The 22,826-nt window shown below is 38.3% G+C and overlaps 1 protein-coding gene across 1 annotated transcript; it reads right to left on the reverse strand.

Moving 5' to 3' along the window:
* Positions 1-444: 444 nt before the first annotated feature.
* LOC134476884 (epididymal sperm-binding protein 1-like) lies at positions 445-22,385 on the reverse strand. Its single transcript, XM_063253003.1, has 7 exons — positions 22,151-22,385; positions 14,360-14,453; positions 7,382-7,519; positions 6,690-6,836; positions 4,424-4,582; positions 1,926-2,090; positions 445-629 (listed from the first exon to the last, which is right to left on the reverse strand). Exons 2-6 carry the CDS (start codon positions 14,427-14,429, stop codon positions 1,933-1,935), a joined length of 672 nt encoding a protein of 223 aa, XP_063109073.1. The 5' UTR covers positions 14,430-14,453; positions 22,151-22,385; the 3' UTR covers positions 445-629; positions 1,926-1,932.
* Between the last annotated feature and the right edge of the window lie 441 nt (positions 22,386-22,826).

Below are 22,826 nucleotides of genomic sequence, written 5' to 3' on the forward strand. Positions count from 1 at the left end.
GAGTAAGAGGCTGTGGTAGTAGTAGCTCAAGGTATTTTATGTGAAAGGAACAGAGAGGACAAAGAGCAGGAGGAAGAGAAGGAAGAATAACAACAATGACAACAACAGCAATGTCCATTTGTATCTGGGAAGGAGAAAGAAAAAGATTCTGTAATCAGCTATTAATGTCTTCCACAGCAGGAATAAAGAATAATTGGGGCACTCTTACAATAAGTTCTCTACCCACCATTTATGTGATAGTTTATTATTGATAGGTACCTACGACTGCTTTGCTTGAATCTGTGATTTCCCAGAAAGAACTAACCGGCTGTGATTACTTCTGAAGGTACTTGGGATGAGAATCTGAGCTTCCATCGTAAGACTCAGGTACCTAGCCACCACCTCTTCCTTTCCCACGTATCCACCATAACTCTCATTCAAGAAGGCAGAAAGGCAGCCCCTAGGTTGATTTAGGACACCTTTATTGGTGATTAGGCCACATTTTCCCTCTGATCTTCAGTAAAGACTGAAGAACTAAGTGTGTGGTATTTCTAAGAGTGATTTTGTAGGTTTTGAAGGTGCAATGCAAAAGATAGACAGGATTCCAGCCTCAATGTGGCAGTCTTCCTCTGAAGATGTTTTTCTTCTCCCTGAAAAAGCAATTCAATATCAAAGTTCAAGGACTAAATATGTGTTAGCTCAAAATTACAGTATTTTCAGTACAGATAATTTTGTTACAGGTGTGCTGCCCTGCACCTCTAATTTCTGCTATCTGGGAGCCTGAGGCAGGAATTTGAGACCAGCTTGGGCTACACAGTGATACTTGGTCTCAAAATAAAAAAGGCCAGGGATGTTAACTGTGGTAAAGCACTTGTCTTTTTTTATTGCGAGGCCCCCTATTCCATGTCTAGCATTACATACACAAGTGGTGAGTCTGTATTGATATGAAGACACAATTAGAAGTAAGAGGAAGCAGTTAGGTACCACCCCCCCCCAGTGAACCACGGACCTCACCTTTGTGACAACAGAGGAGGGAGACAGACCTGCAAATAGGTGGTCTTGCTATAAAGACAGTGGAAGGAGGAAGAGGGGAAGTAAGAAGAGGAGCAGAAGAATAACATCAGTAACAATACAATAAACATTTGCATCTGGCCTCAGAGGGAACCAGATTCTTGAATCAATTATTGATGTTTGCCATAAGCATGGAAAAGGAAGTAGTGGTGTTTTGTCCACACAACAATGAAAAGGCTTTCTCTTTGCATCTAGATTCTAGAAGTTCTAGGGTGATTAGGTCAGTTGATCTGCCTGGGAGGTCTAGGAATATTTTCTGTAGGTTGGAGAATACTGGAGATAACCTAAGAGAAGAGAAGAGCTAGAAGGAAAAGGCTGGAAGAAAAGGACAGATAGATTTAGTCCTTGGAGGTGGGGGGTGATTTATGGGCTAAGATTGAGGACGGAGCCCAAAAGCTGAAAGAAGCAAATTGAACCTACACCTTTTCCTTAATCTACTACCCAATGGTAAGTAACAGATTAGCAACATGATGCCATTCTTTCTCAGGACCAGGAAGTCCGGATTAATCCCGTTTTTATACCATCTTCTGTTTGAAAAATTCTGTTTTTCTAATCTTTCGTATCTAAAGCTTCTCATGTCTGCAATTTGGAATGATATTTTTCAATGTTTGAAAAAGTTTTTAACATCCTCTTGATGCTCTCCTGCTTTCCAGGAAAACCCTAATTCCCTCCAGCCTTTCAGTTTGAGAAGCTGTTCTATCCTTTCAACTACCTGACCTTATTTTTGGAAAGCAGAGTGCACCTTGCTGGAAACCTCAGTTGATCAGACATACTGGAAAGAACAAATCTCACCTTCTTATCCGTGACACATCCAGGTGTGCTACCTCTGTCATCTGCACATCAAGGGTGCACCCTATTTTGGTCTTGGCTCTCACCTTAGCATCAGCAGTATACCCAGGTGTGATCCTGGTCATAGTTGTAAGAAGTTGCACACCATGTGAGGTTATTTTTCGATCCTTTGTTGGTGCAGTTAAAATAATTCTTGTTTTTATAGTTGAATGGAAAGTGGCAGGGAAAACCAGGACCAGATGAGGAAAGTCCTAGAGAGAGAAAATGGATAAAACAGGTAATTTCTGAGATGATTACACTGTACTTGGGGCTTGGGCATCAGAGCCCATCCTAGGTTCAAAATCAGATGTGCACTGCAGGGACTGCACTGTTTGGGCTTAGCCCAGAGGCTTCTATTGGAGGAGTAAATTTTGACCCCAAATTATGTTAGGAAAATTTCATTACCTGGATTTCCTTCCTTATGAATCATCTGAGTCTGAGACTTAAGAAAGGGTGATGGGAGAGAATAGGAAAGAACTGCAGACTGAGATCTTTGGAAAAAAAAAAGAGGAGAATCTTGTGCCACCAGGAGGACTAGGGAGTGGAGTAGAGGCACATATGGAGCAAATTTCAATGGACCTTAATTTTTCATGGATTTTGTACTTACAAATTTACCTACTCAGTAAAATGTATTTGAAATCTCAAATTTCACAGAAGTACTGTGAATATGCACAGTACTTCTGCAGACTTTGTAGGCACACACCATAATGGGGAATTTGAGTCCCCTGATGGATCTGTTCTCAGCTGAAGTCAAGGGAGGTGATGCTGCCTGCTTGTTTCTGGTCCCATACTGTGGATGAGTGCCTTTTCCATGGGCCAGTACCATGTTTTTCTAATTTTAGTTTTTGCTGGCAATGTCATTTCTTATAATGACCCCCAAGCTTACTGTCGAAATGTTTACCAGTGTTAGCACACATGGGAAGGCTGAGATGTGCTTTATGGAGAAAATACAAGATAAGTGACTTCTGGGCACTTGTGGAAGTGCTGTTGGTGTGAGTTTGGGCATGAATAACAGTGTTGGTACCTGGGAATTCATTGTGAATGAATCAATTAAATAAGATGTCTTTGAACAGAAATACCTCTGAACTGAAGTCATTCCTTGACTGGCTGACAAACTGTGACCAGAGGCTGGTAGGAACCTAATCCTATATTCCCCCAAAGGAGCAGTGATTTGTAAATTATAACTACTGTGTTCGCAGAGACTTTATATATATGTGCTGTGGATAACTACTGTGACTAAGTATAACAAGCTGTATCTTCATTGTAATTGACTCGCTTCCAGGTGAATAGTCACAGAGGATAAAACAGCTCCAGATACACAGAAGCTGGAGACTGGAACAAGGGCTGGAGACCTGACTAACCTTAAGAAATGGGGCACAAGAGGAAAATCTCATCCTGGGTGAAATGGAACCAAAACAGGTCCTGCTAACCATCGCCCAAACACAGAATAGTGAACACACTTTCCGAGAGTTTACAGTTTTGTTTTCTTTTGTTTTGTCGCCTTTTTTATTCTCTTGAGGTCTTCTCTGATCACCTTGCCAAATCTAGATTCACAATCTTCTTTTAACAAAAAATTATCTAAATCTTAAAGAGTCATAACATTGTCACATTAAATTTTAAAGTCCTCCTTGAACATCATCTAAGAAGTCCCTAAAAGCCACTTGATATTCTGATTCAGAGTCAACACAATTTTCCTGTAGATATTTTTGGATCTGTGCACCATACAGTGCCCATCACAGCTACTTAACTCTGCTGCTGTAGGTGCACAGTAACCATGGTGCTCCATAACCCTGCCATGTTCTGGTAAATCTTCTGACAGGTGCTGGAGTTTGAATTTCATATGTGCTAATCTGTCACAAAGTATTATCCTTCCTTTGCTTTCCTCTGACCATTGTTGTCTTAGGCTGGGAACTATAAATATACAAGAATTCATCCAGATTTGCCTCAGTGGTGTGAGCAAGTGTGCAAACCCTTCCTCAAGGGAAAGTATAATTGCAGCCCTACTGTTTGCTGTGAGCTAGAGGCCCAGCCATTTAGCTGTTAGATATAACTTGTAGAGGACCAACAGGTTGTGAATCATTTTTGTGCTGTGGATAACACAAAATAACTTTGCAGATAACTTCTACCTGGTAGATAAGATTGCTCAAAGGCTCAAATTGCTCAAATTTCTCTTTAGACATCAGTGGATCTCATATCTAATTTAGCAATGTTTTCCAGATCAGCAATTTTTTAACCTCCCTTCAAATTGGCTTTTCGTGCTTCTTTTCTATGTCTTCATTGATAATTTTTCAAAACCTTAACCATTGTTTACTCTGTATTGGTCAGAGAGATGTATAAGATTTTGAAATTTTTATTTTGGCACCTTTCCCTTTAGCACTGTTTGTCTCTCAGATTTATGAGAGCGGAACTCTGTCTGTTTCACTCCTGCCCCCATTTCCAGCACCCAGCACAGTGCCTGGGAGACAAGAGGGCTGCATGTGATGTTTTCTAAGCAATTAAATGGAAGAATCCACTCATGCCCACCCAGTCCCCTCCCTCAAATTACTGGTGTCTGCACAGAAGCTCCACTTTCCATCTTTATCCATGTCCTCTGTGGTTGGGCACCAGAGCTTGTTGCTGTTATCCTCAAGGCATTCTGAGATCACGCTATTTCTGTACTTGGAGGGGAAGATGCAGGGCTTGCTGAAAGAATTTCCTCCGTACTCTGAAAATGATCATGGAAAGTTGACAGGTTAAGAGGAGGAGATGTAAAGGGCTTCCATTTAACACACACACACACACACACACACACACACACACACACACACACAAAATGCCCTGAACTTTATTTCATGAAGGGTAACATCACACTGAATGCTCCAAGTAGCATCATGATTAAGTGAGAACCAGAATAATCAACACCCACGTAGCTTACTGTCTGCATTAATAGGACCTTACGGTTTCATGATCTTCATCAAGCTAACTCTACGGATCTCAAGAGTACTTGCAAGGGAAGATAAGAGTTGCAAATAGCTTTGTTGTCCATTCTGGAAACTTCCTGAAAAGTGTTTTAAATAAACATTGTATGTAGCTTATTTTACTTAGTTGAAGTTCACTAGGTTCATGTTGTGACAAGTAATAGCACATTCTGCTTTTTAAAGGCTAAATGGTGTTTTAACTTCTATATATTACTTTTAAAGCTTCATGTATCTGTGATGGGCATGTTGGTTATTTCTTTACCTTATTTATTGTGAATAATGATGCAATGAATACAGGAGTGAAGCTGTATCTTCCATATGATGATTTCATTGTCTTTAAAAATATACTTAGAAGTAGGATTACTGGGTCATACAATTGATCTGCTTTTAGTTTCCATACTACTTTCCATGATGGCTACACAAAGTTCCATTCTCATCAGCAGTACCCAAGGGTCTTCTTTTCTCCACATTTACGCCAATGTTTGTTATCTTTTATGTTTTTGATAAGTCAGTCTAACAGATGTGAGATGGTTTTCACATGATAATCAATTCATAAAGTAAAAATGATCAGACTGCTAAACTTTTCAGTAGATTGTAGTTTTGGCAGATCTTTACATGACTCTTTGAATTCTTCTCCTTAGTTCATCATTGTCACCAACCCTATACCACTCTGTTGTGAACCTTATCCAGTTTACATCACATCACATTGAAAGACTCACCAGACCTGCCAGATCCCCAGACCTCACTCATTGCCAGGCTTTTCCCTCTTTGCTTTGGTATTCCATTAATTATGTCTAAGTTGTAACTCCCTTACTTTGGTGTTACAGTTTGTACCTGGAGTATCCAGGTCCCAAAAGCTTGTATGCCACCCAATGGTGCTCTGGGGAGGTGGTACCAACTTTAGGAAGTAGGTCCCAGAGGGAGGAAATAGTCCTCTGTGAGGTCAGCTTTAGTGTCTCATTGTACAGGTTTGTTTCAGTGTTAAAATGGTGGCAATGAGAGAGTTAATAGTGGAATTTAGAGCCAAGAGTAGAAGTATTAGCACAAGATTATGTAGGATTTAAGAATAAGTTTAGCATTAGGGACACAAGCAAGGGATGCCTAGAGCTAAATAGGATAAAATCAAGGTTTGATAAGGGATTAGCACTTTTTTTATGCCAAGCGAAGAATGTAATTAAGAATTGTATGGCCATGGACAAAGACCTTTCACACATTTTTATCTCTTTGGAAGCAACAATGCTTAATGAGAGAGCATGGGTTTTGGAGCTGTGTGGACTTGAATTCAAGTTCTAACTCCAGCATAGCCTAGGAATACAATCATGGGAAAGACTTAATTTTACTCGGACCATTTATTGAATGGAATGGGTTGGGAAAGAACTGCCTTGGAAAGACTCAACAGGATACTGTATGCAAAGCTCTTGAATCAGAATCTAGCCCACAGAAGCCACTGAATGAATGTTGGTCCTTAAAATTTTAGGACTAAGTGTAGAATTAAGATTAGGTGTTAAAAAGCATTAAAATTCAGGGATGATCTGTCAATGGGTGAAGCTGGTTATGTCTAAGTTGTAACTCCCCTTACTTTTTTTTTTTCAATTCTTGAAACACAAGTACTCAAAAAAAATCAGGACTACATCCTATATATTCAGTTGGCAGGATTCCTGGTCTGTTATGCTGGCTTTGAGGCCTTGGGGAAGGTGATCTTGGAAAGTACCACTTGTGGTTGTTGTGATGTTGTCTTTGAGAACATGCCTGTTCCCTAGAAGGGCTTCCCTGAGTTGTCCACATCCCCACTTGATGACAGTGGCTGCGTACCTCCCTTCCCACCACCCTGCCCTCCTGCCTCCCATGGCTCACCATTCATCTCACAGTATTTCCACTGCTGCTTCTCATCAAAGCTGGATGTGACTGAGCACCACATCTTTCCTGTGAGGCTGCCGTCTGAGATGCAGCTGTTACGGGTCTTTCCACGAAAGATGAAGGGGAAGACACATCGTGGATAATCTGTACAGAACAGAGTTCATGAGCAGCCTAACTTCGTGTAGCTATTCACAGCAAAGAGTCAGTTCACCATCTATCCATCAGTCAACAATCAAAGTGAGCACAAATAGTTTGGAAGAGATTTTTTTGCACACATTTCATCAAGCTTTTGGTAAAGCCTTCTCCATGTCTCCTCCCCCACATAACTTCTCCAATAGGGCTCCCAAGCTCAACCAAGAATGTTCACACCTACAAAGCAAGCATATCTAACACACTTTATGTAGTGTCTTGAAATAAATAATTAGACCACCAACAGATCTATAAGGATCTAAGAATGTTGTTTGATTTATGACCAAGAGATAAAGTCAAAATCATGATTGATGAAAAATGCTAGTGGTACTTTTAAAAAGCCAGTGAAAATAAATTTATCTGGATGTTGGTATCTTCTTGTAGTCCACATGTAAAAATAAATTTAAAATTAATTAATAAAGCAGTTACATATATTATAAATTAATTAACACAAATAGAAACACTGTAAGCTCCCCAGTCTGTAGTGTTCTGTCACTCACCTTCTATCAGACAGTACTTCCACCTGCCATCATAAACCGCTCTGGTCGAACACCAAGGCAGGAAGCTATTGATTTTGGTGCAAGTGAAGTAAATAGATCCCTTGTAGATAAAAGGAAAAACACAGTTTTCGTTCAGCTCTGAAGGATGGAAGAACAAAGCAGGAGGGATAAGTCACAATGGATGAGATGCATCTTGGTTTGGTCTATGTTCCCCTACCCCTTGTTAAACCCTGTGGAAACCCTGTTAAAATTCTGAGCATGTAAATTTCTCTGCTGACACAATCCTCCTCAGCATGTGCAGGTCATCACAAGACACTCTACTACCATTTGCTAAAAACAGCACAGGAAGAAAAATGAAAATAAAGTTTCTTACAAGTGGGAATGAGAAGAAGTGTTGGGGAGAGGGAGGAAAGAAAAAAATAATTAAGAGGTATTATATTCGTGTACAAATTTCCCACAGTGAATGTGGTCATTATATATTATAAATGTGCAATACAAAATAAACACAAGAACTATTCATTCCTCCTGCTGAGTTAATGCTCATCTTTTCCTCTAAAATTAAAGCATACATACCTTCTTTTCTAAGTCTGAAAAGACTTTTGTGAGCCGTAAGCAAAAAGCCTCACTAGTTTGTGAGCCTGACGTGCAACTTTAGTTTACTATGTTAAGTGTATTTAAAAGGCTAACAAGGAATAAGATACCCTGAAAAATTCATTTCTGAGATATCTGTATTTACTAACTCAGTCCCTGCCCCACATTTTCAACCTCTCCAAAACAAAAATTCCCAGTCTCTTACTCCTAACAGTGAGATTCCTTTCTTAGAAACCCACCTGCTGGCCCTCTTGAGAGTGTCCTCTGATCTGAAAAAAACTTTTGCTTTTTCTATATTCCTTGACTATTGGTAAATTATTTTACTCCCAGCACCCCTGGCCTTCTAAATATCTTTTGGCATAGCACTTGACAGCTAAGGTGGCAATATTACAAGGTCGGGGGGGCATTTGGGAGTGATTACATCATGGCATCAGAGCCTTCATGTTTGCAACTAAAGGTTTTATTTAAACAAATGAAGAATAGGAGGAGGAGGAGAAAGAAGAAAAAGAAGAAGTAGAAGAACAAGAAGAATAAAGAAGAAGAAGAAGAAGAAGAAGAAGAAGAAGAAGAAGAAGAAGAAGAAGAAGAAGAAGAAGAAGAAGAAGAAGAAGAAGAAGAAGAAGAAGAAGAAGAAGAAGAAGAAGAAGAAGAAGAGGAAGAAGAAGAACCTAAGAAAGTCAGTTTGCCTCTTCCACCATGTGAGGTTACAACAAAAATGTGGCTGTGGTGATCTTGAATGTCACAGCTTATGTCTATTGCTCATAAGCTGTTCTGTCTAGGGTAAGGTGTAGGAGTAGTCCTATTGAAGTTCTCTGATAGTTGGAAGGCTAATATACTTAAGCTAAGCATCAGACTTCATGATGCCATGTAAGTGCCTGTCCAGTTTATATTTGCATCAAGAGTAATGGGGAAAGCTGGGCATGCTGGTACACATCTATAATCCTAGCACTCAGGAGGCTGAGACAGGAGGATCATAAGGGTTCCAAGCCAGCCTGGGCTACAAAATGAGTTCAAGGCTATCATGAACTACATAGAGAGACCCTGACTAAAAAAATGCACCGGTGAAGTTTCACATATAATGAAGGCAGCTAAGACATACTATTCCCTAGGCCTCTGCGTGTCAGCATGTACAAGGGGCATCATCAATGGGCACCATCAATGGGCACCATAAGTCCTACACAAGATGTGTTAGGGCAGATTATAAGATCATGTTAGTCAGTGCAGAGACACACGAATTTTGAAGCATACTGGTACAAACTTCTTTTTCAATGTTGTTTTCAATACTTCTAATTGTACAGAAAACTTCAATTTAATGCTGGTGTTTCTTTACCACATTTCTAATACTTAATAATTTCCCTTTTTAGTAAAAAAGGGAGTAACACTCAGGCTCAAAGCTGCATTTGAACAACAGTATCCAGAGAAGTTAAGTCATGGGTTTTTTCATAGAATTTACTTTTATTCACAATTCTTGTGTATGGTCAGTAGTAATGCTTTTTTGCATTACAAACCTTGCATAAATCTTCTTGAAAGAATTTATTAAAGTGAAGCACAATGAGAAAATTTAAAGAATTTTTTGAGTAAGTAATAGTGTTGGCGAGAAAATGTGGAAGTATATAAGGAGAGTGGTACTCGGATGTGTTCAGATCAGGAAACATAGCATTGGATTTTTTATATTTTAGTGTAAAAACAAAATACAGACTTTGTCTTTTACTCAATATATTCACAAGACCTAGAATACCCACTTGCTCATAGTAGTGGAGAAAGAAGGGTAAAAGCTGACAGGAAAAAAGCAATTTTATCAAATTCTACACCAAATAAAACAGGTTTCTCATTGAGGTAGAAACTCATCAGAGGAGATTAATATGAGAACTGAAGGATAGAGTAAATGAATATTTCCTATTTTTTATTACTCAATAGCACTAGAGACTAATATTCCTTAAAATGTATCTTAAGAAATGCTATTCTAGCCCCAACTTCTCATTACATGAATTCATACTTGTACAACAAAAGAAATAATTTAATGTTAATACTTTTGTTTTAATTACAGTAGAACAAAACTCAGTTTTCTCATCTGCTAGTCCAGGATCACAGCTTCCTTCTTGTCCTTATCTCCTTTATTTTTGTCCTTTCCTTCCTTCCTCTAAGTCACAACCAGGAGTCTCTGAGTAAGGAACTTTGCTAAGTGCTTTCTGCATGAGTGATGGATTGTGGATGAAGATGGTGTTTGTCATTTCCTGGTTCAAAAGTAGTCCTGAGCAATCTTCTGTGCTATTTTTCTTTCCTGTTTGCCAGTTGAATAGTGGGCAGTGATTTTCAATAGAAAGGAAGGGGCAATGATCATCCCCAGGACACTGTGGACATTGATAGAGACATTTTTTGGCTGTTACCACTGGTGATAGAAAGGGACTGGCAGCTGTGTGTCTAGAATCTACCACTTGGCCAGGGTATTATTCATCACCCTAATATGCCCAGAAAAATTCCCAGAAGAGACTCATTTGGCTCCAAATGTCAATAGGGCTGAAGTGGGGAAACTGAGAAAGATAAATAGACAAAGAAGACTGAGGCTCCAGCACGTGGTAAAGACAAAAGAGAAGGAACTTGTTCTCTGGATCCCAGCAGAAGATTTTTTTCCGCTGAACATTCACATGAACCTGAATTTCTGTTGAGGTAAGTCATTGACACTGTGGGGTGGTTACAATGGTTAGTTTTCTACTGTTGGTGGCCACAAGTTCACAATGGCTAATTTTACATACTTCCCTATCGGACAAATGGAGGCTTGGGATTATTGGTATCACACATTTGAGATTTCCCATGAACTCTTTATGGATGAGCCATCCTCTCCCATCTAATAAGACTAAAATTTAAACCACTAAATTATATAAGCACTCCAGGGCAAGATTCATCTCAGTATAATTTCATCTCTGCCCTTTTCAGTCATCACAAGATTATACGTGACCATTGAGTCATAGATCTCTGAGTCTTTTGCCAATTTTGAATCTTCTGCTAGCCTCGCCTATTACTGTCAATACCCAATGAATAGTGGTTGGCGTGTACTGTTGTTCTCTTGGTTCATCTGGAGGGATTAACTTCCCAGTCACTCATCATGTATTGTGTATTACTAAATTTGTCTCTTTCTTATTTTATCCTCTCGCTGTACACCTTGATACAGCTGGTGATCTTGACCAGGTCCCAGATATTCTGTGACTACAGGTGAGCAAGATGTGATCTCTGTCTTTAAGCTGCATAGTCTAGTTGCCCCATCCATTTTTCTTTTTTTTTAAATTTTATTTAAAGAAAAAACCAAAACAAAATAAAACAGTAAAGGGATATAAATAATACAGAATTTCAAAAAATAAATAGTAAGAAATCACTAGTTAATAGATTACATATTGTCATCTTAGAAATAGTTGTTCAAGTTACAAAATTAAAGCATACGAAGTGGACATTCAAACAGGGAGACTGCAAACCGTTGTGTTCATTTATCCAACAAAAACTTAGTAATATGGTCATCTATCTTACACACCTAAACACACTTGCAGTTGTATCCTTTAGAGCACTTTGTTTTCCTCTCTTTTTTACAATAACAATTACACATTGCCTCATCCCTTTTTCTGCATTCAGTTTTTACTTTGCATTATGTGACAGGGCCATCATGGGTCAAAGGGATAAATTGCATGGAGTGGAAAACGCTGATTTCCACTTCCACCCTTGACAGTAGGTTGACCCTACTGTGTAGGATGTAACACATCATTTCTCACCTCTGGATCTCAGAAATGTTGAGTCATGTTTTTGCAATTTTAAGCCAATTCAAATCAAGAAGGGTGCTTAGAAAAACATATGAAACATCACTGATCCTGAAATAATTTAGGCTGTCAAGATGATCATGGTCATCATCCATCAACCTGAACATCATCATTATCATCATCATTGTCAATGCTTTCTGCACAATCATGGACACCACTGGATATGTGAGATACTGTGTTGAGTGAGAGGGATGCGGGCTGCATGTAGAATTAAGGTTATCTGTGGGAGTTGTTAGAATCAACACATAATGAATGCTATTAGCCATCTGCAAAGTAATCCAACAGATGGCCTAATCTTCTTAACTGAGTTACAATCTCCCACAATCTGCATCCTGCTGACCTGCCTGTTTTCACCCTCTGATTAACATTTCTTTGACCTTTCCTTCTGCTCTCTCTGACCTTTGGTGTTTTGGTCACATGCTTCATTCTATGCTTGACACCTTTACTCTATTTCTATTTCTGCTCCCTGCATCAATACTGTTCCTCATGTGTCAAATAGTTATGAGCTAGGCTGGGGATGATGTAGCTCAGTGATAGAGCATTTGCCTAGCATGCACAAGGCCCTGAGTTCAATCCCCACTACCGCCTCCCACACAAAAGAATAGTCAATGCTAATCTCTATGCATGCATTTACCAACTTAAAAGATTACTAGTTTATGTATCTAAATTTCTGTTTGCTGTGAACTCCCTGAATAGAGGAAGTGGATTTTATTTATAACTGCATTTCTGGTCCAAATACAGTGCCTGGAACTTAGGGGTCACACAGGAAATGGGTAAATCTGGTGAAATGTGTTAGAGGAGACTTGGGGATATCAAGTTTACCTACAGGAATGTCGGTGTGGGTTTAGGGAAGTAAGGTCAAACAAGATCGTAACTAGGAAACCTTACATCCCACTAAGTATCTTTCTCCTTATCTGAATAAATAGTTGGTTCTTGGTCTTTTAGGTTAATGGACTTAGTTATTTGAGAACTCAGAAGTTTTCTCTAGAAAGATATTAGCTAAATATGCCCTTGTAGTTACGAAGGCTTTGTGTCCACCAAAATCAGTTTCATTTTCCTCCCAAATGCACTGCTGGATTACATTTTCCAGACTTGCATGCAGCTAAGCATCACATGTGTTTTGGATTATGGAAGTGGGAGGAAGTGATGTGTGTTACTGCCTAGCCTGGTCAAAAAAAAAAACAAAACAAGCAAACAAATACCATCATTGCCCTATTTCTCCCACAAAAAACACTCTTCCCCAAGATCCTGTAGATTCTTACACCTTTTCCTCTCAGCTAAGGTAAAGAATCCTCAGGGAACCTGAGATCCTAGGGGTTGGTGGACCCTACTACGGAAGGGGTGTAGACACCCGAGTCACCACATGGAACACTGCTGGCTGACCAAGTCTCCCACCCCTATCCCAGGCTTAGTTTGTTTTTTCTTATTATAACAAATGCCTGAGATAAGCAGCTGATGAAGAGAAAAGGTTTGTTTGGGCTCAGAAGCTTCAGTTCCTGGTTGGTGGGCTCTATTGGCTTTTGTCCTATGGTAAGGAAGCTCATCCTGGCAGGAGGAGACAGAGCAAATCCACTCATCTCAAGGCCAGGAGGTGAAAGAGGGTGAGGAAATACCTGGGGTCCCATGATCCCCTTTAAGGCCATGCTCACAGTGACAAGAGAACTTCTTTCTAGGGCCTAACTCTCAAGGGTTCTGCCATCTCCCACTAGCACTATAGGCTGAGGACTAAGCTTTTAACACTTGGACTTTGGGGGTCACCTGACGTCCAAAATGTAACAATGAGCAAGAAAAGGATTGTGTGTGTTTGTGTTTGTGTGCGTGTAGTACACTGCTGATAGCTTGGCGTTTGTTATAATAATTGTTCTCACTATCCTGCTAGTATGCATATTTTAAAAATACAAATTCAGGGTTTCATACACCCTAAAATTCATCTAGTGACCTTGATTAGGAGTCTCTGTAATAAAGAATATGATCATCAAAGAAACAAAGTGCATGCAGATGTATTTTTTGAGTCTTATGCAAGGGAGCAGAACTTTTCAGGTTGAATAGGATTTTCATTGTAGAAAATGTCTCACTGTGATTTGATGGAACTGTAGAATCAAAGTTTCTCTGTGTCCTATGTCCGTGCTTATTGTAGTCTTTGATAGATAGTTTAGACTCCTACATACATTAAAATTATAACTAGGATGTCCAAGTTAGAGTCTGAGGGTTCAGCCTACTAGAATTAATTTCATATTTCTCTTTTCAGTCAACATACTTACTTTTCCCCATTGTGAAAGACATTTGTTGAGCATTGTGAAAGACACTTGCATTCATTATTTTATTAAGTATTTGAAATAGCCACAGGAGGCAAAGGTCATTATTTTCACTTTACAGAGAGGGAATGAACTTCAAAGAGATTACATTGCTTGACCAAGATCACAGCTAGAAAATGCAGCAGACCCACGTTCTAAATCCCAGGCCTGTCTGAGATTTCTGCTAAACCATTCCCTCTCCACATGGCTTCAGCCATGTGATCTTGACTTTGGCCTTTTCATTCTTTTCCAGTCTCTAAATCCTCCCCATTATTTTCCATTATACTTACGTCCACTTGTCTCATAGAAATAGAGGAGAAAGGTCATCCATCCCAACAGATAACTGGACCATTGAGTCATCTTGGTTGGCTTTTTCTGTCGGAACTGAAGAAAGATAAAACTTTTACTCCAGCAGATCATTTTCTTCTTCTCATTAACTTCCAGTTTCAAGGACAGGCATGTTATTTTTATTTCTATCCTAAACTGTCCATTAAAAATTTATTTTCACAGAAAAGAACAGCATATCCATATTTATATCTGTATTTCATCAAGAGAAAGGTGTGATGAAAGCATTCAAAGATTTTGTTGAACACTTGCTTTATTCCAGGGTAGATGTTCAACACATTTTATTCCAATTGGTTCTCATAAATCCATTGACTTTTTAAAATCTCCATTTCAGAGATTAGAAAACTAATGTTCAGAGAGGTCTGGGTTAGTTGTACAGTGAGGAATAACAGGATCTAGATTCTCAGATGGCTGATGGCCTATGCATCATCAGAAACTTAACAATAGCTTTACATCTCCCTTTTGGATCATGCAGCTCTACTTAGCTGGATATTAAAGTACCTTTGTGACTATCACCAGTCATGATAACCACTCACTATATTTTCCTTTGTACCTTCTCTTCAATGATACACAAACATGCCTGTCTAAGAAGCAACGAACAGTCAGAGTTTAGAATTGATTCCATCCCTGGTCCATAGTTATTTAGTTCCTATGGTATGCCACATGCTGTGAGTTCATTTTAATGACCTAAGGAGTAAAAAGGCTAATCTCCTGTTTACTTAGGACAGAAACTGAGCCTTGGGAGGGAAGTAACTTATCCAGTGATCACAGTTGGTAAGTGACAGCTCTCAGAGTGAATGCAGGCCTGTTTACACCAAAGAGAACCACTTTATCAGTATAGGCCTTTATTTCTTCATATACAGAGTGTAGGGTGATAATTTCTACTTCTCAGGATGGTCATGAGGGTTCAATGCGATGTGAAAATACTTTTCTGTTATATATTATTAGGATTTATGAATTATTAAAGGAAAAGTAAGAGCAGTTCAGGGAAAGAATCATATGGCACCAGCTCAGCAACAAATCCAGACAATTGAAGGAGAATTAAAAATTCAAAGCCATTGTTCAGGTCCTTCAATACATGGATGGCACACTGAGCATGCAAGACATAGAGCTTCTGCCCAACTTTTCTTCTTTTGTCTATCGGTGCCTAGCTCTCCTGTTACATATGGAGAATCTTATGCATTTATTTTGTCATTTTTCCTCAGACCTTTTACTCTTAAACACTACAGCATGCCTCAAACAAGTTTGCTTGTTTTCTCCTGAAGGATCCTGCCTCATTTTTTGTCTAATTTTAATTCTCTTGGACTGGTTGTTTAGACTATGAATTTGGACCATCCTTTGACAGAGGAGGCTGAATGATCCAGGTTAAAATCCAATTTTACTACTTACTGGTAGAGCAATGACAGAAACATTACTTAAATTCTGTATTCTTCAGCTTCACTAGCTGAAAACACAGGATTGCTAATCCTATGTACCAAGCTTGCCATAGTATTAACGTGATGATAAAGAAATAACATAAAACTCTTGAAATATTTAAATTCATTAAAATCCTGATAGAAAATAGCCTAAGGAAATGGGTACTATTATTATTCTCATGAATAGGATGAGGAGCAGTAAGCATAAGAACCCAAAAGAGGATCACAAACATGATGTGGTTAGTAACTGACCTTCACCAGTTTGACTCCAGACACCAGGTTCCCAACCACTGTGCCTGTGGTACAATGTCTAGGCTGAACCTGGCACTCTATGTGTGCTAATAGACATTTCCAGCCAAACCTCACTACCAAATGTCAGGATTGTAATTTCTTTTCTTTTCTTTTTTTTTTTTTTGGTCTTTTTCCTTTTTATCAGTACCAGGGATCGAACTCACGACTGCCTGCTTGCAAGGCAGGCGCTTATGCCGCTGAGCTAAATCCCCAGCCCGAGGATTGTATTTTCAATCCTGCCACCTAGACACAGCTGTCATGGTGTCACTCAAGCACCTCTAGTTCTAAGATTTGGCTTTTGATATATATTCTAAAGCATGCCACCATTCATTAGTTCATTTATTTCCATTGTACAATGTGACTTTCCAACAATCTAAGTTGTAAAATTTTCTGTTTCCTCTGCTGTGGAGATTCTATCAATTATCACATACAGTTAGTTTTGCCTTCTGAATAACTCCTGAAGTCATCCTCTCCTCTGCTGTTGCTGGTGCTGACTGAAGAGAGCTTTTCACTATCTCTCCTTTTAACTATTGTTGTGACTCCTTGCTGATATCCTGGACTTTGGCTTTTGCCTTTTCTATCTACAGTGATACCTAGGTACTCATTTTTAATTGACTCTGGAAGGCATGATGAGCACTAAAAAGATGAAGACAGAACAAATTGTTTTGGATGGAAAGGGTATAGAGTCATGAAATGTTCAACACCAAATACTAGCATGTTGAGTACCAAGCAAATAATCAGTTCTGGAAAAAACTTTTCATGTCAAAATACGTCGAGTGCCAAATACATCAAAGTTCAAACCAGCCAAGTATCAAGATGTGAGTGTATTTTTTACAAGGCAACTAATAAAGTCTGTCCTATTGCATACTTTTAGCATTTATTTAGAAACAAATATTCATTAATCACACATGATGCACCGTAGAGGCTTAGACAATGAGTTTATAGCAATACGTTAAGAAGGGATGGCCTCTTTCTTTAGGGAGCTGAGGCCATGAAGGAAACAGACACAAGGCAAAACAAACAAACAAACAAACAAACAAAAAAACAGAAATAAGCATTATAGCTCTTTGTCATGATCATGGCTATGATGGAGGACAGTGGAGGCTGAGAAGAGGAAACATTAGGACATGGTTATTTTTGATGATTGGGATGTCAGGAAAGGGTCCTTGAGAAAGTTATATACTGTGTAATCCAAGATGAGTGGAGAAGGAGCTGGAGGAGCTGGGGGTGGGGTTGAGGACTCATTCAGACAGAAATAGAAGTGAAAATGATATGAGATGGGAACAGCTCAGATGTGGTCAAGGAACTTGCAGACTGAAGTTGTGAGCAAAGAGTGAGGCCAGAGGGATACTTGGTACATGGATGGAGTTGCACCCTGTAGAACCTTGTTTCTTTATGTTCCAAGTACAACCAATACTGTTGAGCAGATTAAAGAGGGGAAAATGGAATTCATTAACTCAAAACCCTTCACCTTCATCCAGCCTTCCCCTAAGAACTCATTTCTTACTTCTCCCTTCCTTGCTTCCTAGCTTCATTTTTGGATTGGATTTTTAAAATTGACTTTTTATTGATTTTTATTGATTCTTTGCAAGATATGCTTGTTTATGTCACAGGACTTTTGAATTTGCTTTCCTCTTCACCCGGTATGATTTTGCCCCTAGGTGTGTGTAAGGCTTACTTCATGGTGTCATGAAGAATTTTATTCAAATGATGAACTGACTACAGATAAGTTGATTATCTATAAAATTAATGAAATCTCTTGGATAAAGTCATGGAAAATATTTTGGTGATGGTTCAAGACAATTAGTAAACTGTAAGGCAAGATTCAATAGCCTAACATCCATGTGGGAATACTCAGGGAAGGACTATGTTATTCTTTGTGCACTGGCACATTCAATAGTGGGAGGCACCTTTGCCCTGAATTATGGGGTGGTTAGAACTGACATCCTGCCACTTGTCACTATTTGTTGGTTGTTTGGAAAGACAATGTTATAGGCTTGGAGCAAACTATAGTCAAGTGTAGGTACAATTTTCCCAGTGTCAAGAAAGGAGAAAATAAAATCTATCTTGAAACCTTATAATATATGTGGCCAATACAGGGAACATTTTGTCAGTGGCAGAGGGAGGTTGTATGATACAGATACTAGTTATTACTTATGGAAATGGAAAAGAAATAGATTTTTTCCGCTTTCTCTAAATTCTTTACTATGGATTCATACTTACATCCTTGTCTCAATAAAACCCCAATAGCCACTCCTTAGTTACTTCAGCAATCAGCTTTCATGTTCGTTTTCCCCCTCAAGATTCAAGTACAATTAGCAATGCTTTCTTGTTTATTTGCTTTTGAGCTAGACACTAAAATCCATACTGCAGAAAATCACAATGCTTCAAATACTCTGGAGCTGGACTGTTTGGGTTTTAAACCCTTTCCTCTCATTACATTTTGACTTAGGCTTGGTATGTTGGTGGATACCTGTAGTCATAGAACTGGGGGATTACTGAGTTCAAAGCCATCCTGGGCTACATAGCAAGTTCAGTGCCAGCTGAACTACATAGCAAGATCCTTTCTCTAAAATAAAATAATAAAATAACAAAAAATAAATTTTGACCTAAACAAAGTTAATCCATGCTTTAAATCTCAATTCCTCATCTTTAGAATAGAGATGAGGGAGAAGAAGGAGGAAAAGGAGGAGGAAGAGAAGAAGAAGATGAGAAAAAAAGGGGAGAGTGAGAGATCATTATTGTTGTCTCAGAATATTCCCATGAGATACTAAACAGATGCTTCAGAAAGTAGAAAAATACCAACCTTCCAACCTAACGAAATCTGTCCACATCTGTATTTCTTGGACCTCTGAATGTGTTAGGTTCCAAGGTAAAAGGGACTTTGCAGATATGATGAATTTAAGTGTCTATAGATAGGGAATTCTGGATTATCTATCTAGGTGGACCCCATGCCATCATGAAGTCCTTATAAGAGTGAACTTAGAAATTGTGTGACAATGAAGCAGAGGTCAAAGTTATGTTTGGATGTGACTATGAGCCAAAGAAAAAATTCAGGCAAACTAGAAACTTGAAAAGGCCAGGAAATGGCTTCATTCTGACAACCTGCGAAAGGAATGCAGCCTTATCATCATGTTGCTCTTAGCCCAGTGACTTACAGAACAGCAAGAGAATAAATAAATATATGTTTTAAGTCAGTTACATGACAATTTGTTATAGCAGCTGAAAGAAACAAGTACTTACACAAAGACCTCAAAATACTGGCATATAAAATGTGCATAATAAACGTTACTCATTTTTGTTTCCATTACTCCTGTCAGTCATTCTGGAAGACGTCTGCAGAAAAAAGGGCCCAAACACACATATTTCATATCTCAGCCTTCCAATTTCCACAGAGTTAAACATATTAATGGTGGTGACTTTGACAAAAGATGTCCTGGATATGACTTCTGGCTTATCTGTGTTCTAGAACATGTTCTGAGTTGTGCTTGCCTTTACTTTCCTTTTCTTTATGTAGAGTTATTGAAATCTATCCCTAGGATTACTTTAAGGAATTAAATGATACATTGTGGGGAGAATTCTTGGTATATGGTTGGTGCTCAATAAATGATAGTGGTTAACATTTATTGAACACTTGCTGTATGAAAGAACATTTGTGAACACTGCAATTTTTATTTTTATTTACTTAGTAGCTACTATTTTAAAAATTATTATAAGCAACATGTAATACTTGTATCTGTTTTTGAGGAATTGGCATATATATATATATATATATATATATATATATATATATAAGATACAGTACCTTCATCATTTTTGATCTTCTTACTTTTGCTGTCTTCCTTCCTTCATTCTCTTTCCCAGTTCTGAAATGTCTGTATTTTTTCCTATTGTCTCTATTTTATTTTACTCTTTCATTTATTTATATTTTGGGGCTCACATGTAAAAGAAACCATGTGAAAGTTGGTTTTTTGCATCTGATATTTTTAGTTGACATTATGGTCTCAAGTTATACCTATTTTCCTGCAAATTACAATTTAATTCTTCCTTATAGCTGAATAATATTCCACTGTGAACACATACACCACAATTTCATGATCCATTCATCTGTTGTTATGTATCCATTCTGTTTCCACGGCATAGTTATTGTGAGTTGTGCTGCTATAAATATGGGTATGAATGTATTGCTATAGTACGGGTGGCCTTAACTCTTTAGGGGACTATATCCTGTAGAAGTACACATGGGTCAAAGAGAATTTCTGAACACTTTTAAAATTTATTACTTAATCATCACAAAACTTTGTAAGGCATGCACTACTGTTAGTCTGATAGAGAGAAAGCCAAGGCATGAAAAGGTAACACCCAAATATGAAGAACCATGGCTAAATTAGGCAATATGAAGAGCCATTCAGTCATCATATCAAACTTCCATATTATCATGGAGATGCCTTCCCACAGAGCAAGTAAGGTCTTGACAGTGTTAAATGCAATCTTAAACTTAAAGCTTATCAACTGCAAAATACTGTACCTGTGATTGTTACTAACCACACTGCCTTTGGCTCAACAGGATTGATCAGTTTTCATGAACAAAGTGAATAATTGGCACCTCTCTTAGGTTGACTGAAGAAGCAAGAACATAAACCTCTTTAACGTTCACAGTTCTCTTTGTGCACAACAAAGTCTACTCCAAAGTTAATACTTCAACTACATGTTTAAAAGATTGCCATTGGACTTGACCTGATTCCTCAGCCATTTATTACGGTCTTACCCAGTACACCAACATGTTTCAAAAAATTTTGTTTGGCTATTAAACAAGGATCATAGTATCTCATTTTCTAAAGATGTGTCAATGATAAAAGACCACAAAATTTTAAAAAATTAGTTGTACAAGGACATTTATAATAGCAATAAGAAAAAATATGGCAAAGCATCAAGAGGAACCAGATATGATTTCTGCCTCCAACAGTCAGACGTAAGACATGAGCACCAATATCTATCAACTAAAATGAAAATTGATAGTAGCAACCACAGGGAGTAGTGAGGCACTGACCAGGGACATAGGAAGCAGCTTATCACACAGGCTCTGCTCTCTGGTTCTCTGAAACCAGCAGTACTACAGTAGAGTGGTAAGAAACAATGGTATTAAAAAAAACACACACATCACTCATATAGCAACTGGATGGTCTCAATCATTTCACCCTCTGAATTCTAGTTTTCAGTGATTACTTTTGTAAAGTAGATAATCCAACAATAAAAGCTATTATGAGAAATACAAGAGCTCATGGGGGTAAGGTCATTGGAATATTAGGTGTCTTCAAGATGTTGATTCCTTGCTCCTTGTTAGTGAGTGGTTTAACGCCTGAAACAAATCTCATGTAAGTCCTCCCTTTCCTCCCCCACAAATTCCTCTTTTATTGCATTTACGCTGCTTTTAGAGGGAAAAATGACAGGACATCAAGGACATCTATTTGAGTCTGAGCTTTGTTTTTCTTAAAATAAGGAGAATATGTTTTCAAGTAGATAGATAGTACAAATAATCGTTGAATGATAATAATCTTAGTCCACTATGAAGAATTTAATAGGCAAAATATTCACTCTAATTCTGTTTTCCAAAAACTTAGGACACAGATAAGATTACATCAATCACATAATCTGCCTTCACCTACTTCAAATTTTTTAACAGAGAAAGGAACGTGTCCCCAATTCCTATTTGCCCACTTCCTCTGGCTTTTTTCTCTTAGAGTCAATATGGTGGCTACCAGCCACATGTGACTCAAGCTCTTGAACTATGGTAAGTCCAAATTGTCCTATGTTGTAAGAATAAGATACTGATTTTTGAAGGAAAAAAAAAACAGAAAAGAAAGTACATTATCTTATCAACAATATTTTTGTATTTATAATGTATTAAAATAGATCATGACTTCCATAAAATATATTATTAATACTTGATTCTTTTCACCTTCCATAAAATATATTATCATACTTGAGTCTTTTTACCTTTTTCAAAAATATAACTATTGTGAAACTTACAAGTCTGTATGTGGCTGGATTTAGATTTCTCGTGGACCTTCTTTTCTTGCTGTGGAGACCTCAGAGTCCAATTCTCACACATCCACTGGTTTTTGTACCTTTGAGAGAGTCCTTCTTGGCTCTAGTTCTCTCTCTTCATAAATGATGTTTTAGATTCTGATCTCTGCATAATCCAGAGATTGGCCAAATGATTTTGGCCACAGTTTATCTTTATGACCCAACAGTGGCTCTCCCAAAAATGTTCCCTGTAAGTAGTTATTATGAGAAGGCAGTTTGAACGGGATCACTCTGCATCTAGTTAACAATGTCCATGATCTCATGCATATACATGAGGCCATTAAATTCAATCATGTGTAGATGATGGGTTCTTGCAGGGTCTTGGGTCAAGGACAAGAATGTTTATGAAATAGAAAAGCACATTCCTGGATACTCAGCTATAAGGATGTGGAGAGCTTTCAACTGATTAATGCTAGCCCGAGAGCTCTAGAATTTTTTATAGAGAAGGTAGGAATGAGAGAATTGAACTCAGCTTTCTGAAATACATTGTCCAATTTGTCCTAATTCTTAAACATTTTATTATCATCCTGATATGTTTTGGAAACACCTGTAAGCTCCCTCTTGATATCACTCAAGATACCAAGACTACAGTTGATCCTGAATAGCACTCCCTGGTTTT

The sequence above is a fragment of the Cavia porcellus genome, unplaced genomic scaffold (genome assembly GCF_034190915.1).
Source record: "Cavia porcellus strain 051 isolate PalLab524CR breed Dunkin Hartley unplaced genomic scaffold, mCavPor4.1 scaffold_7, whole genome shotgun sequence".
In the NCBI taxonomy this organism is placed as follows: domain Eukaryota; kingdom Metazoa; phylum Chordata; class Mammalia; order Rodentia; family Caviidae; genus Cavia; species Cavia porcellus.

Excerpts from the sequence above, each read along its gene's own strand:
- LOC134476884 (XM_063253003.1), bottom strand. The coding sequence starts at position 14,429 with ATGACTCAATGGTCCAGTTATCTGTTGGGATGGATGACCTTTCTCCTC. Across the intron at positions 7,520-14,359 it reads TTTCTATGAGACAAGTGGAC|AGCTGAACGAAAACTGTGTT; the intron begins GTAAGTATAATG and ends TCCATCCTTCAG. Across the intron at positions 6,837-7,381 it reads GAAGTACTGTCTGATAGAAG|ATTATCCACGATGTGTCTTC; the intron begins GTGAGTGACAGA and ends TGTTCTGTACAG.